At 30.2% G+C, this 17,584-nt stretch overlaps 1 protein-coding gene across 1 annotated transcript in view; it reads right to left on the bottom strand.

Moving 5' to 3' along the window:
* Positions 1 to 315: 315 nt before the first annotated feature.
* LOC145285034 (transducin-like enhancer protein 4) overlaps positions 316 to 17,584 on the bottom strand; it is a 138,177-nt gene continuing 120,908 nt past the window's right edge. The window contains exons 14-22 of the mRNA XM_080134109.1: positions 17,020 to 17,084; positions 15,674 to 15,854; positions 12,728 to 12,796; positions 12,038 to 12,139; positions 11,669 to 11,814; positions 9,798 to 9,909; positions 8,927 to 9,009; positions 6,640 to 6,820; positions 316 to 6,417 (exon numbers count right to left, since the gene is read on the bottom strand). Of these exons, the coding sequence (XP_079990235.1) occupies positions 6,310 to 6,417; positions 6,640 to 6,820; positions 8,927 to 9,009; positions 9,798 to 9,909; positions 11,669 to 11,814; positions 12,038 to 12,139; positions 12,728 to 12,796; positions 15,674 to 15,854; positions 17,020 to 17,084 (1,047 nt within the window). The 3' untranslated portion in view covers positions 316 to 6,309. The remainder of the gene's footprint in view (positions 6,418 to 6,639; positions 6,821 to 8,926; positions 9,010 to 9,797; positions 9,910 to 11,668; positions 11,815 to 12,037; positions 12,140 to 12,727; positions 12,797 to 15,673; positions 15,855 to 17,019; positions 17,085 to 17,584) is intronic.

Here is a 17,584-nt window from a genome sequence, read left to right on the forward strand (position 1 = left end):
AGTTCAAATGTAAGTGGCATCGCAATATGGAGAAGGTGAGAAAAAAAGAAAAGTTGCTTGATTGTCATGCCTACATATCACACGAATAGAAAATCAGAAGGAACCCTTTATCATGCCTTAAATTGCTGTATTTAAATAGTAAAACTTGTCATTATTGAAATAAAATAAAATTAAGATCTAAGATGAGATGGTGTTTTGCCCCACCCCCCTCCTCCCGGGAAATGTTTTTTTCATCTTTGCTTCTATTTTAGAAGAGAAATAAATAATTAAAATAAAAATATTAAAAAAGAAAAAAAGAAAAACAAGTCAACAAAATTTGATTTGTGAATGCAATATTTTTTATATACGTGAATAACCCCTATTTACAAACCAGAAATCATATTTCAATTTTTTGTCCATTTCTTTTTCAGTCTTTGTAATATATATAGTTTTTAATTTTTTTTTTTTTTTTTTTTTTTTTTTGTAATTCTTTGGCTGCCAGAGTTTTTTTTTTTTTTTTTTTTTTTAATCTTTTAGGTTTTGTTGCATTTTTTTTCCTTTCTGATAATTTTGTTTTGTGTTAGAAAAAAAAAAAAACTTTTCATTTTTTTTTCTCAATATACAAATACAGCACAATTTAAGTCCCCCCCTACAAAAAAAAAATAAATAAAATAACATTAAAAAGTGCTTCTCAATTTGTGCATGTTTTCAAGTGGGTCAACCTTAAATGGTTAACCACAACCTTTAAAAATTAATCCAGCACAAAAAAAGAATATAAAAAAAAAAAAAAAAGAGGAAAAAATAAAAACACCCATACATACAAAATATTATGCATTAAAAAAAAAAAAAATATTGGGGTGGGTGGGGGTGAAAGTAATTTGGTCCTTTAAAACGAGTTCAATTTACTCTTTCAAAATTTAAAAAAAAAAAAAAAAAAAAAAAAAAAAAAAAAAGGGAAGATTTTTTTTTATTTACTTTTCTTCCCACTTTTTATTCAGAAGAGGTAGATGACTGAAAAAGTACAGAATAGTCCCCCACCCGGACCTTTGACCTTTTTTAAATAATAAAAAAACTTCAACATTAATGAGAGCAAGAAGAATCTGTACTTTTATCCAATATGGTTAGAAATTTACCAAAAACCTTTTATACCTATGTACCCATTTCTCTTTATCATTCCGCAAACATTTATTTTTGAAAAACGTTCAGTCGAGATGAATTAAAAAAAAATTTACCTTACAAGAAAAAGAGTTCTGTTACGGCCAAATTGGTAGAAAAAAAAAAAAAGTTTTGAAACAGAAATATTTATCATAATCAGCTTAATTTTATTTTATCTATTTCAGCTTATTTAGTATAATTTTTTTAATCATTTGTTTGTCTAAATTTTAAGTAATTACAGCAAAATTATTTTACTATATATATATATATATATATATATATATATATATAAGAGGACTAATTTCTTCTGTGGAAGGCAACCATTCATTCAGTCGCCTGACAAGGACTTCTAGTTTTAACCAACCATTTGTTCAAAACATTAGCATGTTCATTATCGCACCATGTAAATTGCTTTTTTATATTAATAAAAACACATCTTTCTCTTCTTAACCTTGTTAAATTCATTAGTTACAATTTTTGAATACCTTTAATCTGGTGTGTGTGCATGCATATATATATATATATATATACACACACACACACACATTTGTTTTAGATATAAAGAATATTTGAATTATTTATTTCTGGTCTTATAAGAATAGGCTTAGATTTTGGAGATGAGGTTTAGGAGGATATCAACTGCAAATAGCGAAATCTCCACTTCTACTTTCTGGTCTCATAATTATAGTGGCATTGATGCTGCAAATGTAAGGGAGATAACACTATCATATGGTAAGAAAACCTGACAAAACTGAAATAACTAATTTTAACAAGGAAAATGTATATATAAAAATTAAAAAAAAAAAAAAAAAAAAAAAAAAAAGAAGCTTTTATTTATTTGAATTTAATAGTTTGGGAATTCATCATAAAAGATAAATTTAGGACATCCTCATATCAATAAGAAATACATTGTTAACCATACACTTACTTTGCTTGTACTAGAAAATAAAATCTATTCCACAGCTTCCCTAGGTATTTTTTTTTTTAATGTTAAAATTAAAAATAAACTTCCACATTTAAACGAATATTTTTAATGAATATAATAAAAACATTTAGTATTTTTTAAATATTGTTAAAAAATTCCCACCACACTTAGTTTTGTCAGCTTTTATTAAAAAATAGATTTAAACTATCTTTCAATCATATTTGCAGCATTAACTTTAGTAATACTGATAGGAAGATGTCACAACATGTAAAACTAAGATATTCTTTTACAGTAGTGAAATTTTAGTTTAATTTGAGGTGGAGAAAACGAGCAAAACGATGTTAGGAAAGGTGAAAAAACTCATTATCCATAAATTTGTGAGCAAAGGAAGAGTTATGTCCCTTGAACTGACCAGGAATTCTGAGGGCAGAGTGACTTTTCTTTGGAAGTTGCATTATGGGATCATAAGTCAGCCATTGTTGTCTGCAATAGTAAGACCAGGTTAACACGGAATTTTATCTACATGCATCTTGTGGTTTATAGTTAACATCGAAATTGATTCCAATAAATGAAACGGTGTTAAATGTTATATTTTTCTTTCTATCGTTTTATTTTCACCTTACATCAAGTTGTGCATATTTTCCTTTGAGAACATGAGACTTTCAACAAAAAAAAAGTAGAAGACTAAGGAAAAAAAAGTCTACAGTCTCTCTACCTCCAAAAATGTAAAATAGATAAAATAGTTTATTTCTAAGTTGATTAAACCAAACGTTTTTCAATAAAAGAATGGACAAATACTGCCATAGTAGCTTAATTCTGGTACAAGGTTTAAAAGGATATAGATGGTTTAGTCGACTTACTCCAGTGAGAAGGGCTAACCTGTCTGCCTGCCTTGAAAAATCAGCATATCTTTATTTTTAATATTTTTTTAAAAATCTATTTACGTAGGACTTGAACACAGATCACTAGGTCTGTTGAAATATATATATGTATATATATATATTAACCCATCCCAAATGCTGACGATGTGTGGGTGCTTCTTCCTCTGAGAACATTTAATTCTCTGAGGCTTACGTACGGGATTAGTCCTTTCATGTTTTATAATTGTCGATGGCATAATTTTTTTTTTTTTTTTGAAAGGGAGGGGGTAAAAAAAATAAAAAATAAAAATAACAAGACCAGATTTTTGTCAAGTCAAATTTCTTTTTCAAAAAACGTAAAACATATTTATATAACACAGACTATTACGGTTTGGTCTCTTGGTGGACAAAATTGTCTATAGCAATTATCACATCCATAAAGATTTCTACAATTTTAAAAGAATGAAACAATGTTTTTATTTTTTACTGGGTGTCCAAGTGTGTATGTATGATGAATTATATTGCAATACAACAAAGAACTAGGTGTTTGCAATGATGAGAGTATCTTTTTTAAAAATTTTTTTTGCAAAAACAAATTTTTGAAACATGTTTTTTTTAGCATAAGTAGATCAACTCAGTTCAGTGCACTCTCCAGTTCTTTTTTTTGTGTAGCAGAAACATATGGAATAGAAATGGAAAATTGACTCCACAATATTTGTCGAAAGATGAGAAAAAGGGAAATATTAAGATGAGGATGAATTGCAAGCAAGCGACTCAATCAAAGAAAAAGAACAAAAAAAAAAAAAAAAGATTAGAAATGAATATGTATTTTTATATACTTATGTGTAATGAATAATGTGTTCAGACTATATACATTATTTTTTATGTTCATTTAATTCATTATAATCTCGGTGGCAACTCCAGAAGTAGGGCTACCTGGGCTAACTATCGATCATAATAAATTTCAAATGAACAAGAAATGCCTCAGAATGCTCGTGTTGATAAAATTGTGCCCCACCCATCAAAAAATGATTTCATCCCAGCAGATTTAACTATTTTATCAAGGAATAGAGAATGACTATTTCAACAGCATGATCAAATGTTCGACCAAAATAAAAGTTTGACGCTGGTTTTTGTAATAATATTTGATGAGGAAAAGATTGTTGAAGTTGAGCTAGAACATTTAGCCCAAATGAACAGACAACTTTGCAATGTATCAGAAATAAATAAATTTGTAATTCACTGGAAATTTATTAAAAAAAAAAAGAAGACATCTCCGAATAATTTTTGTTTTATTTTTAAATTTCTTTTAATGCTTTTCTGTGTTTGAGTTGTCACTGATATATATATATATATATATATATATATATATATATATATATATATATATATATATATATATATATATATATACACATTGTATGTATCCAATGTTATGGTTCTTCCAATTCCATTATGCTGCCTGAAAAATATTTTTGGAGACAAATTTTGGTAAAAGATATTGATTATTATAAACCTATCTCTCCTGATTGATTTCAAATCTGTTTCTTTTTCATTAACAACTAAATATTGAATAGGCTTTTCTTTCTAACATGACAATGTGAAAAAAAAAATGCACTCATGATTAGGAGTATATGTTGTGTGTGAGTGTGGAAAGGTGATTAAAAATAAAATTAATTTTGTGTTCATTTTATTAATTTTTTGTAATGAAATTATTTCTTTTTATCTACATTCTCACTGCCAAAATCAGTTTTTGTTTTTGATAAAAGTGAAAGAAGCTCTTAATTTCTTTTCTCTGCTTGGAGGTGAGTGTAATCGGTACAGACAAAATTGGGAGAATTCAGGAGGAGGGGTGGATGTACAAAGTAACTTTTTAACTTATATAATTTACAGATCATGAGAAATTCCAAAGATTCATTTTTTTTTTTATTTTTTAAAACTAATAGATAAAAAGATCTAATTTCAAACAGTTTTTTCTTTTTTAAAATTTTTATAAAACACTTACACTAAAAAAAAAAAAAAAAAAAAAAAAAACAATTTTAACTTTGGATGCTAATTTATTTTTTTTTTAATTAGATAAGAACAAATTCATTTTAGTAATTTCTAATTAGTTATTTTAACATTTTTTTCGTTTAATATTAGAAATTGATTTCCAACAATTTTTTTGTTAATGCTATTTGCTCAGATAATATTACTGAACAAGTGATTATTTAGTCTACACAGCTGGAAATAAGCATAGAATACTACGAATCGAACAATCCTGTAGTAGTTTCAGTTTTCACTTGGTTCATTAAAAAATATCCGGTTTTAAAAGTTATCTTCAAGCTAATCTTATTGATTACAATTTTTACACAAATTTTTAATTATCAAAAAGAATTCTCCGTTTGTGTTTATTATTTATTCTCCTGCCTCCCCATGAGGACTGAATCATACATGACCAGCCTTATCTGGGATACAGCCAAATACAACATGGGCATTCCTAGCTGGTAACTATTACCAATAATAATTGTCCTTTCCATTTGGGAAGATAACCTTCCTTGAACTGAGGATCTTGACCTCTATATAAAAAAAGGTCTTTATATATATTTATTTTGCTAGATTTTCAGACAAGAATTGTCTAACCTGTAATACTTTCAGCATTTATTTTAGTACTTAAAAAAAATTAAAGAAAACTCAACATTTAGATATTAATTTACCTTGAATAAGATTAGAATATTTTAAAATAAAATAGAACATTTCTACTGCTTAAAAATTTAAACATTCTTAGTTTTATTCATGAATCTTTCCATTTTTTTCTGAACAATTTAGACTACATTTATAGTCTATATAATGGAAAACAATAAGTATTGTCTTTTTCTTTTGTTTTTCTTTTTTACCTCTGGTTTCTACCCCCTCCGAAAATTAATTTTCTTGTACGATTCCATATTTAGCGAATCCAGCTAATTTGAGGAATACAGCCATAACCGAATGCCACATGGGCATTCCTGGCTAGTAACTTAACACATAATTGTCCATTCCATCTGGGAAGATGACCTCCTCCTCGGACCGAGGATCTTGACCTCTATATATATATATATATAAAAATTTGAGAGGTCAGGGGATTTAGTTGAAATGTACCGAACTGAATCATGTTAAGTCAAACAAATTTATCTTCCGGGTGGGAATTTTTTCTCTCTTGTTTTTATTTTTAATCCATTAAAGGATTGAATTGTTCAAATTCGCAAGGAGAAGAAAATAATGTGGGAGTGATGGGAGGAGGGGATCAGCAAATGTTCACCCTCTTTCTGTGAAGTGTTTGACGATTTCCGTGTGATGAAATGAAAAATGGAAATTGCGGTGAAATAAAAAAAGAAACTACAAGTGTTTCATTTTTCCGTGTTTGGTGAGCATTTAGAACATCACTTCGTACAGTGTGGCCTTTTTGTCTCCGGAACCTGTAACAATGTATTTATCGTCCGTAGAGATATCACAACTGAGAACTGATGAGGATTCCTTTGACTGGAAAAAAAAAAAAAAAAAATATGAGCAAAAAGAAAAAAAAATTTACTATGGGCAAAAAAACTAAAAAAATCTCACTATGGAAACATAAAAATAAATTATCACTATGGAGAAAAAAAAAATTATCTCCAGGGGGGGGGGGGGGGGAGAAACTTTATCACTATTAAAAATAAAAAATAGGGGGGGGGGTTGTAAAAAAGTGCGATTTGTTAATCATGTTACCTGGAATATGCTTGCCCCAAATGGAGTTCTCCAGGCGTTCAGCAGATTGTCTTTACCAGTACTGACAAACCATTTCCCGCAATATGCAAATTTTAGAGAAAGGACACAACTCTCGTGCAGATGTAATTGATATTTGTCAGCTTTCGTATGATGGAGGACTTCAACGTTACTGCTCTCCATCCTAGACACATGCAGAAAAAAAGGACAAAATTAGATTTGCATTACTTAAGAACGAATGGACATGTAAATTAAAGTTAAAGAAACAAAATTAAGTGTAAAAAAAAAAAAATAAATAAAAAATAAAAAAAAAATAAAAAAAAAATTAAATGAAGAAAAATATGACAAACAAAAATTTTTTTTATTATTGTTGGCTCTTTTTACGCAAGTTAAAAACAAAAAATTAATCAAAGTTAAAAACAAAAAATTAATCAAAGTTAAAAACAAAAAATTAATCAAAGTTAAAAACAAAAAAATTAATCAAAGTTAAAAACAAAAAAATTAATCAAAGTTAAAATATGACAAAATAATTTAGTACTTGTACAGAAAATACCAAAATTATCCCGGAAAATCCATTTTGGCAAAAATTTACTTTTACCATGACTAATGTTTGTGCAAGATTTCAAAAAAAAATCCAAATCGTGGTTATTGAGGAAAGTGCAAACAAACGAAGGAGAATTAATTACTAGGTCCAATCCCTCCTTTGTCGAGGGGACTAATAAAACTGGATCAATTTGTGACTTTTGGAATTATCTCCGTTTCATCATGGGTATGTACATCATGCAGACTTGTTTTTTTTTTTTTTATATAGGGAGAACTCTGGACAAGAACCAAAAGTTTTAATATTACAAAGACAAAGATTTTACTTTAATTCTTCATCCAAAAATTAAAGCTGTCAAGTTCTAAGCTTCTCCCTTCAATGGATAGAATTATTTGACAGTAATTTCAGTAATAAATTGATTCATTTTGTCCTATCAAATAATTTTTCCGTTTTACATATTTTAAATCCAAGTTTTTTTTTTTATTTATTGATATACTATTAAAAAGAAAAATGAGCTTGATGTTAAGGAATGTATTAAGATTTAATGTATCAGCTGTTGAAATTAAACTTATGATTAGTCAAAGTTATGTTTCCAGGTAATTTATCTAAAACTATCTAAAATATATAATTGGTGATAAAATATTTTATCACCAATTATACTTTGTTGCTGCAGACAAATTTATCATGCTGAACAGAAAAATAGGATCAAAACAAAATATCCAATGTGTAAAGGCTTTTTATTTATAGTATTCTTGTTGGACCTTAAAAGAAGACATCTAGTAGTGAGGCTCCATTTGGAGACTGTGGAATTGCCCCTTAGTCACCATTACTCCCAAATTGGTAATACCTGTTAGGGTATCTGGTGTGACCAGATCAGGCTGGCTTCTTGATGTGACCGGGGTCTGCCTGTTAATTCATATTCCCTTTACACTTCCTCCTCTGGAAGAAGCTAGTTAAACCCAGCTAGGGTGAATGCTGTACGACTGTATTCAAATGCTAATTACATTAAATTAAATCTAATTGAGTTGAGAATAATCTCTTTACATATGGATAAATATTCAGAAAATTTGGCATTCAATTCTCTACTTATAAAAGTGAGAATGTGTGCAAGGAAACTTCAACCCATATACTCAATGAATTTTTGATCTATAGACTTGAAATTTTGTATATAGGGCATTCAGGCATGCGGAAAACTTTAATCCAGTTTCATCCAGCAAAAAAAGCTGCTAAGGAGTCAAAATTGAAAAACTGATATGTGGAGTGATTGGATTTTTATCTGTCAACTGTTTCAGGAATGTGTGGCAGTGAAACATGTTAGCTAATTTATGTTAAGTAGGTCGGAAAACACTTTAAAAATCATCTCAATTTGGTCTAGTGGTCACTGTATAAGTTTTGGTTTTGATGTCAGATTGAGTATTTTTTTTTTTTTTTTACTTACAAGTGAACCGTTTAGAAGAAACATACTCGCATGCACATGCCTGAGTTTCTGTATGAATTGAAATATATTTATACATATTTTATGACCGAGCAACGCCAAGCAGTCTGCTAGGCAAGGAAAATTTTAAGTCAAAACAAAAAACAATTCAAGATATCTTTAGAAGCTCAATACAAATATTATAACAACTAGATCTTACAAATAACCCAGAATATAAATTAATGATTATCAGCATTTTAATTATAAAAGAGGAAAAAAAACTAAAATAACATTAGCATAAGATTTTCATTGATTAAATGGATTCAAATACATACCCTACAGCTAACCATTCGCCAGTAGGACAGTAGCCAAGGGAGAAAATCTGTGACGTAAAGTCGTGTTGTTGGAGTTGTCGCCCCTGAAAAAATAAATAAATAAAACTTTTTTAAAAAAGAAAAAGAAAAAATTTTTGACACAATATAATAATAAAAAAAAAAAAAAGTCAGAGAAAAGACAGACAGGGGAAAGGGAAGAGAGATCGTATCGAAACAGACAAGAACAGTGTTTTAGTTAACCTCGATTGTATTAATTAGAAACAGAAGTCTCTACAATTAAAAATGAACAACTTATCAAAATCAGAACACAGCCAGATCATGACAGCCTATTTGATTAAAAAATAAAGAGCTCTGTATCTTTCAGATAGAGCTTTTTAGAATGTGAATTATCTTTATTGCAGTTTGCTAATTCATCCCATCTTGAAAAGTTGCTTAATGAAGAGAGAAAACAAAAAAGACAAGGAGGGGGAAAAAAGACGGTGAGGTTGGGGAGACGAGGTGGGGGAAAAAGACCAAGGGGAAAAGATGGAGGAAGACGGGGTGGGGGGAGAAGACAACGTGGGGGGAAAGACGAGGTGGGGGTGGGGGAAACGAAGAAAGAAAAACGCAAAAAGAAAAACGAAATTTAATACTTTTTATTTTTAAAGGAAATAACTGACCTCTTGTTTCATTAGTTTATAGTAGAAAATACAAAAAGAAAAAAATTTTTTTTCACTAATTTCGTTATATTTCTCAAGATGCATTTATAGGTACAATATGTTGGGGGAATTTAAAAACATTTTTTATTTTTAAAGAAATAAACTTTTGCTTCACAAATTAGTTTAGAATAGAAAAAAAAGAAAAAAAAAAGAAAAAGGAAATTTCTGCTAACCTCTCGGAGATCCCAAGATCTGACTGTATTATCCAATCCACCAGTCCATAATTTTGTTCCATCAGGAGAAATATCGATACAGCTTGCACCGTCTGTATGACCTTGGAATTGCCTGAAAATAACATTTTAAGTACAATTAGACAATTTTAGTTCAATTTTTTATTTAGAGGACAAATTTGCTATAAATTCGATGATTTTAGAGAAAGAATTTTAATCAGTACTCATCACCAGTTAATAATTTGCAACCATTTTTTAAATTTAAATCAGTCATTTAGAAAAATACTGTAATAAAATTAAAAAAACAAAAAAAAAAACTTACACATTTCATATAAAATCATTACATTTTACTAGTCACGGCGAAATTATAAATTACAAAAATTGATCCAGTAGAAAAATAATTACAAGTCATGATAGAATTTATTGGGACAAACAGGGGAGATAATTAAGAGTTCGTCATCTGGCAACGTAATTGTGACTGATTTTATTAAAAATAATTCATACTATTTCGCCATGTCATGCAAAAATGTAATGTTTTCACCAGAAATGCATTGGTCTAATAGATAATGTAAACAAGCACCAAAAATACTGCTATTGAATACGAAAACTATATTCCCTTATTAAAAATTTTATTTCAGGGGAAATAACTCTGAGACTGATTTATTCCCCTTGATATTTCTCAAAAAATGTGTTTTTTTTTTAGATAAAGTGCTGTTAATCTAAATAGATATATTGATATATAAATATAACACCTTTAACTTTATATTCGTTTCCCTACCGTTTGCTAACTAGCGATAACAATTTCTCGTTGCCATTTTATCAGTTACAACCAGCAGTATCTAGTTGTTGACCCTGGAGGGGAGGGGAGGACCTTTTTTTAAACTTTCATTTTTGTTTATTATTGACCTCCCTACCCTAACAAAAAAGATATCGCTACGCTAAAATTCTTGCAAGGAAACATTTACACGAGTAAAGATTTGCAGGGCAAAAATCTAGTTATGGTCTGGTATGAAAGTAAAGAAATTAAAATGCATTCTGCCAAAATATGTAATTTATTTTTTAAATATGACTTAAAATTGCATTTTATTTTAAATTTTTTATTAAAATCAATATTTGACTAATAGTAACTAAAAAGAAAAAATAATTATCAAAAATTAGACTAGAACAGGAGAGAAACAAGCTATTATACATTTAAAACACAATCAAATTAAAAATATAAATTACAAACTGAAATCAATATAATTAATATTAACATTTTCATCTAATAAGAAAATAAATATCACAAATTCACAACTTATCTGCTCAAAGCATCCATCTACAATGCATGACTTAAGTAATCTAATTTATCAAATTTCCACTACTAGCGATTACTATATTGTCCCACTCACTACTGTACACTCATTAGCCCTTATCCTTGAGTGCCCTCCGGGCCTTGATAAATGACTTTGTAAAAAAAACAGACCAGAAGTTGAATAATTTTGGTTGCTTTTTTTTTCTGTGGTATATCAACCATTAACGGATTACTTAATGCCGAATAGAGTTGTTTTGGAAAAAGTCTTTATTCTTCAGGTTTTTCAATATCTTCAAATATTTATTCATAGAGTTTGGTTTGGTTGTTTTGTAGAAAAAATTTTGCTTTTGACTTTGCAGAGCATAGAGTTCTTCAAAAAGGAAAGAAAAAGAAACACTAACATTAATGTTTGATACATTTTTGGTCAGAAAGCCGATATCTTGAGACCGCCTGATCTGATAGCATCAAATGCTCTTACAGGTATTATCACTCCAGGGCAAAGTGAACCTGGAAGCAATGGTACTACTCATACTCAGGACCTGGGATAATTTTATTAGGATAGAAATTAAATCATGATACTAACCTAACAAGCGTCTGGTTATGAAGATCCCATACTGCGATGTTACCATCACTGCAACAACTGAAGCAGACTTTTGAGTCTGGACTGATGGCCAAAGCATAACAAGCAGGCGCGCTTGATGTCAATTCAGCTTTGATTCTAGGCGTTGGCTGAAAAACAAAAAAAAAAGTCAGTGAATAAATAGATATACACTGCTAAGCTATTTAGAAAAGCTAAACAAATTTTTGTAAAAAGAAAAAGGAGAAACAGACGAAAAGGAGGAGAAACAGACGAAAAGGAGGAGAAACAGACGAAAAGGAGGAGAAACAGACGAAAAGGAGGAGAAACAGACAGAAAATAGAGAAAAGGGAAACTAAATAAAAAACAACTTACTGCTGCGAGATCCCATATTGATAATGTACTAGCTTCTCCACCAACTATAAGTGTCCGGCCATCTTGAAGGAGTTTTATCGATCGGATATAGTTGTCTCGTTGCTTTTTAGAATAAAAAAAAGCAGAAACAGAAGATTAGTAATAATTGCAATAAAGAGTTTATTCTGTTTTATTTATCAATAAACAAAATTATTCAGAAAAGAAATAGATTATAGAAATCGTCTTACACAAAATTTTGATTTTTGTTCAAACTTCGCTAATATACCCCCCCCCCCCAATCTATACCTTCGTCGAAATGAAAATATTCCCAAAATTATGTAAATTAACCATGTAATTTTATTTGTATAAAAAGAAAAAGCTTTAAGCGATTAATAGAAATTCGTAATTAAGGCATACATCTTGTAAGTTTGAATTGGTTTAGTTATCTCGATTGTTTTACTTCTTTAATTGTTTTAAATATAGCTGATAAAATAGTCACTGATTACTTATAAAATCAGATTTTCTCATTTAAAAAAACTACTTGCTCAATAATTTACCTGATTTTTGGAATGTTTTAAGAGTTAATGATTTTAAAAAATTAACAATTTAAAATTTTTTTTTATTTATATTGTATTTGTGGTGCACACAACATAATAGTTACTTGAGCCCCATTCAAGAAATTTCCAAAAGAAAAAATAAAAAGAATCTTACCAGGCAGTCAAGTTGTGAAATTGGATTTTTGTTGCCTGATTGGCTAATATCCCACACTTTTACACAGCCCTGAAAAAAAAATAAATAAATAAATAAAATAAATAAATAAATAAAAAATGGGGGGGGGAGCATAAAAAAAAAAAAAAAAAAAAAAATGGACAAAATATTTTTAAAACAAGCCTAAACTTGGATCTAATCGGAATCAGAATTGAAAAAATCTGAAATTTTGGGGATATTGGAATTGGAAAATATTGTGCCTATTTTCCAATGACGAAAACAAATCCTTTGTCCTTTTTTTTTTTTTTATGATTTCGTTTAAAACAAAATCTTCACTGTTGGTACAAATGATAAAAATAATAAATCTTTATGATTTTAAACTACCAGTAAAACTAAAATTGATAAGACCATTCCTCACAAGTGTTTTATTTTACGTTTGAGAAACTATCTATACATTTAACATCTATTTTTTACAGTAATCAGGAAAATATTTATAGTTAAATATTTAGAGATTTATAAAGAATTGGTAATGCCATCTGAATCGGGAATTTAGTATAGAATTGAGGAAAAATATTAAGATCGTCCCATCACATACATATGCATCATCTAGATGAGATTCAGAATCTGGAATAGTGTAAGAACATTTCAAGAATGAACACGTATCCAAGGCAATTGGAAACACTAGAGGAAAACCTCCAGTCCAGTGGAATGGGGTAAAAAAATGGATGGTCACATTCAATGTTGCCAAGACTAAGCTTGTTTCCTTTAATAATTACAAAAAAACCTTCCCAACCACCCAATAGCTATGGCTAAAGATACATTACCTGAAAATACTTTGTTCAAACTCCCCGGCTTAATGTTCACAGGGAACGTGAACTGGAACAGATACATTGAGGGCATTGCCGTGGCTGCTGCGAGGAAAGGTGGGCTCTCTCTACCATGCTAGAAAGTTATGCCTGAAAGTATCATGTACCTCTACAATGCCACCATTTGCCCATGTATGGAGGTTGTCACATTTGAGCTGGTGCATCTGCTACTAGTCTTAGTCTTGGATAGGATTCAAAAGAGTCTCCAACCTGATAGGTCTTGAAACGTCATCTAAACTTCAACCTCTGTCCCATCAACGAAATGTTGCATCCCTCTGCCTGTTTTACAAGTATTTTAATGGTGGATGCTCCGACGAAAAACAAGACCTTGTAGCCCTTGATGTAAATACCCCCGACAAACCTGACAAACAGCAAAGTCCCACTCCTTCACAGTAGAAATCCCTAGATGTAAGAAAGCCTTCTACTCTAATAGTTTCTTCCCCAGAACTGCTAGACTTTGAAATTCCTTTCCGGGTTCCTGCTTCCTCAACAGAAGTGCAAGTGTAACGTGAACACACATATTGCAACTCCCCACATATTATCCGTGCAACTTGTGTCTCTTATAGTAGCCCCCCCCCCCATCAAAGTGCCACTATGCCTTGTTTGGGGGGGGGGAAATGTCTTAGGTAATAAACTCAAATACTATGAAATATCTTGAAATAAAAATATAAAATGCTATATGTTGTCCAATTTAATAATATACATATATTATTTAGATTATTTGGGCTACTGTTTTCATCTTGAGTGTTATCCGCACAATGTTTCGGCGGTTATAACCTCCAATTATTTACGTGCATCTTGCTGAATTCAGGAATATTTCTGTCAAACTCTGGAATTTGCACAGAATTTTGAATTAAAACCTTTATTTAATCCAGGTTCTGTTAGCTATGACCAAATACAAGTCATAAATAATTCACATTTAAATTCATAGTATCATTTTGGAGATTTGTACAACTCAAAAATAAAAAAATTTGACCCAACTGAGACATGGAAGGAGGAATGGACAAACAATACTCCCAAAGAAGGGAACATCATATAAGACCCAACTTTGCATCTCCCAGGTTTTGCTACAATAATAGGAAGCAGTGAGTAGCCACAAACCGGATCAGAACAAGACACTGCAGGACTGCAGTAAACTCAGGTGGAGACAGACTCCACAATCTGCTCAAAGTGCAAGGAAGACCCCCCCCCCCTGATCCTACACTGCCAGTCACCTGACTGGAAGGAGGCTATTCAACAGCCCATCTTTTGATAGACAATTTCTCAAATTGGCTAAAAAAATATCAGTATAGAGGTCTAACCCATACGATACTACTACTACTACTACTACTGAGCATTGAATATCCAACTTCCAGAAGAGTTGAACTTCTAACTGAATTTTACTTAGTATTAGTTATGCCACGAGTCCTTGCAGACAAGTTTGTTATGAATTTTAGTGGAAAAACACATTTTTATGAGAGCGCTGGAATCAGCCATTATGGAAATTTAAAAACACGCCACTGGGAGATAACTCCATGTAAAGTGCCAACACTCCCTCCCCATCTTTATTACTAGCTTTTCTTCCTAAAAATCGAACCTTTTGCTCGGTATCATAAATTGTTTTTTCGCTGTAAAAAAAATAAACTACTTCATGAAATTAAGTGAAATTTTTTTCTGGAGAACTTCATTCCATAACAGATACGTACAATAACTTTTTTTTTTTTTTTTTTTATATTTTCATTTTTTAATGTCTTTATTAAACTGTACAAGTACTGAAACCTCATTATCAAGTCAATAAGGTTTACAGAAAGTGGAATAAGGGATAAACCTCTTTAGGCTATGACATTTTATGTAAATAGTCACCATATCTATTATTTATAACCAATGGTTTGTACTAATGCATTAAATTCTAGACTTGATCTGCTTAGTAGATCATTGTTGCCTAGCATATGTGTTGCTCCAGTAGTTTGAATAACCCAAGTATAAATTATCAATTCTAGTTTCAAAAAATAATGATAGTCGTTCAAAAAGTTTTAAGCTGGAGTTGTAGAAATATGATTAAAAAATATGTAAAAGAAGCCAATAAAACCTTAAGTGCTTTTACCTTTCCGCCTGTATATACATGTCTGGTGGGGTTACTGATGGTCACCGCGCAGACGACTTCTCCATGGTTTAAAGTATTAATTTGCCTCGCATGCCGGGGAATGCCTGGTCCAATGAGGGCATCGGGTGGGAATGGAACGGGCTGCATTTGACCATCAGCGTTTACATGGTATGAATAAGCGCTGAGAAAAAGAAAAAAAGAATTTCTTGTAATAAAGAAGTAAACATATGTACATATTGAGCAGTCGTAGATTTACGTATATCCATTTGCCAGTTCACATTTATGAGGAAGTATGGCTCAGAGGAGAGGGGACAGGACAGACGGGTGTCAGCGGAGAAGAGGATAAGACAGAGGGTTGAATGCCAAAGGATAGGAAAAAAGATATGAAAGAAGGCTGAGGTAAAAGATCTGAGAGAATGGAGTCTTTAGAGGAAATATGACGGAGGAAAGATGAAATGCAAGTTTTTTTTTATTATTCATTTTAAGGAAAAGTGTACAATTCTAAGACAAAAAAAAAATCCAAATTTCAGAATTCTAAAAATTTTTATAGAAAAAAAAAAAAATTGTTTTAAAATAAAAAATGGTTTAAAAAAAAAAAAATGGTTTTAAAATAAAAAAAAAAAAATGGTTTTAAAATAAAAAAAATGGTTTTAAAATAAAAAAATGGTTTTAAAATAAAAAAAATGGTTTTAAAATAAAAAAAATGGTTTTAAAATAAGAAAAGATTTTAAAATAAATTGTTTAAAAATAAAAATTAAAATTTTTTTTTCATGTTTTACTTAAGACTATTTTTCTCCAACTTTTTACCAGCAAAGCAAAAAGTCATTCACTGACTAGCTGTGAAATCCCATCCCTATCAATGTCTCTAGATGTCAGATTTTCTACTGATAACTTCTTTCAGATTTCTAGCCTTTACAATTCTCTTTTTGCTTTCCCAAAAGTACCAACATGTAAAAATCTAAATACAAGGCGAATCCCCCCCCCCCTTTCCATCTGATTTCTACTACAGTACAGAGTTACACTTCAGTTATTTTTTTGGAGTTAAAAAAAAATTTTTTTTTAGCTAATCATCAAGTATAGGTTCATTTATGGTGATACTCTTTCTTTGCTAAAATATGAACATTTATGAGTACCAATCCCAAGAAAATCTATAATTCATTATATAATTTATACAACTTTGTTTAAAAAATACAACTCGCATGATTAATGAACACTTCAAACTAGTTTGTTATTCAGATTAGTCTCCCCCCCACCTCCGCACCAGCCTCCCATTAATTTCAGTGCATTTAAAAAAATTATATCACATTCTTTTCATTTAACATGATTAAATATTAATGTATACTCACGGTTTTCCGCTTTGAAACCCCGTGAAAGACGGCATTCTCATATGTCCATGTGGTTCAAATCCAGTCTAAAAAAAAAAAAAAGATTTATATTATATAACAGATACAAAAAAAAAAAAAAAAATTACAATACTTTTCTTTGAAAAGCAAGTTATTTTGATATATTGATCATTTAAATGATGTAAGCAATAACTATTTACATCCATAGTTTATTTCAGGAATAAAATCACCTTGAGGAAAAAATAAATATAAGTTTTTTTTTTTTTTTTTTTTAGATTACTTAAATCTTACTATATATGATGGATACGGCCATCAATTTCGATGTACGAATTCTACAACTAAGTTCTTTGGAAATCCATACAAATGATTTGCTTATAGTGGTGACAGCTTTGTGTAGAAACAACTATACTTTCCGGTACAACTGTTAATCTTAGTCGGTACAATGGCTGCCACAAGAGCTCAAGTTTAACAGTCTTCCTTCTAGATGTATGTCTTATCAAAGACAGGGTGCATCTCTCAGACATGCCCCAAGATACCAACCTGGAACTTTGTCTCGGCACACACGTAT

This window comes from Euprymna scolopes, chromosome 9, assembly GCF_053919585.1.
Source record: "Euprymna scolopes isolate OS-2025 chromosome 9, ASM5391958v1, whole genome shotgun sequence".
NCBI classification, from domain to species: domain Eukaryota; kingdom Metazoa; phylum Mollusca; class Cephalopoda; order Sepiida; family Sepiolidae; genus Euprymna; species Euprymna scolopes.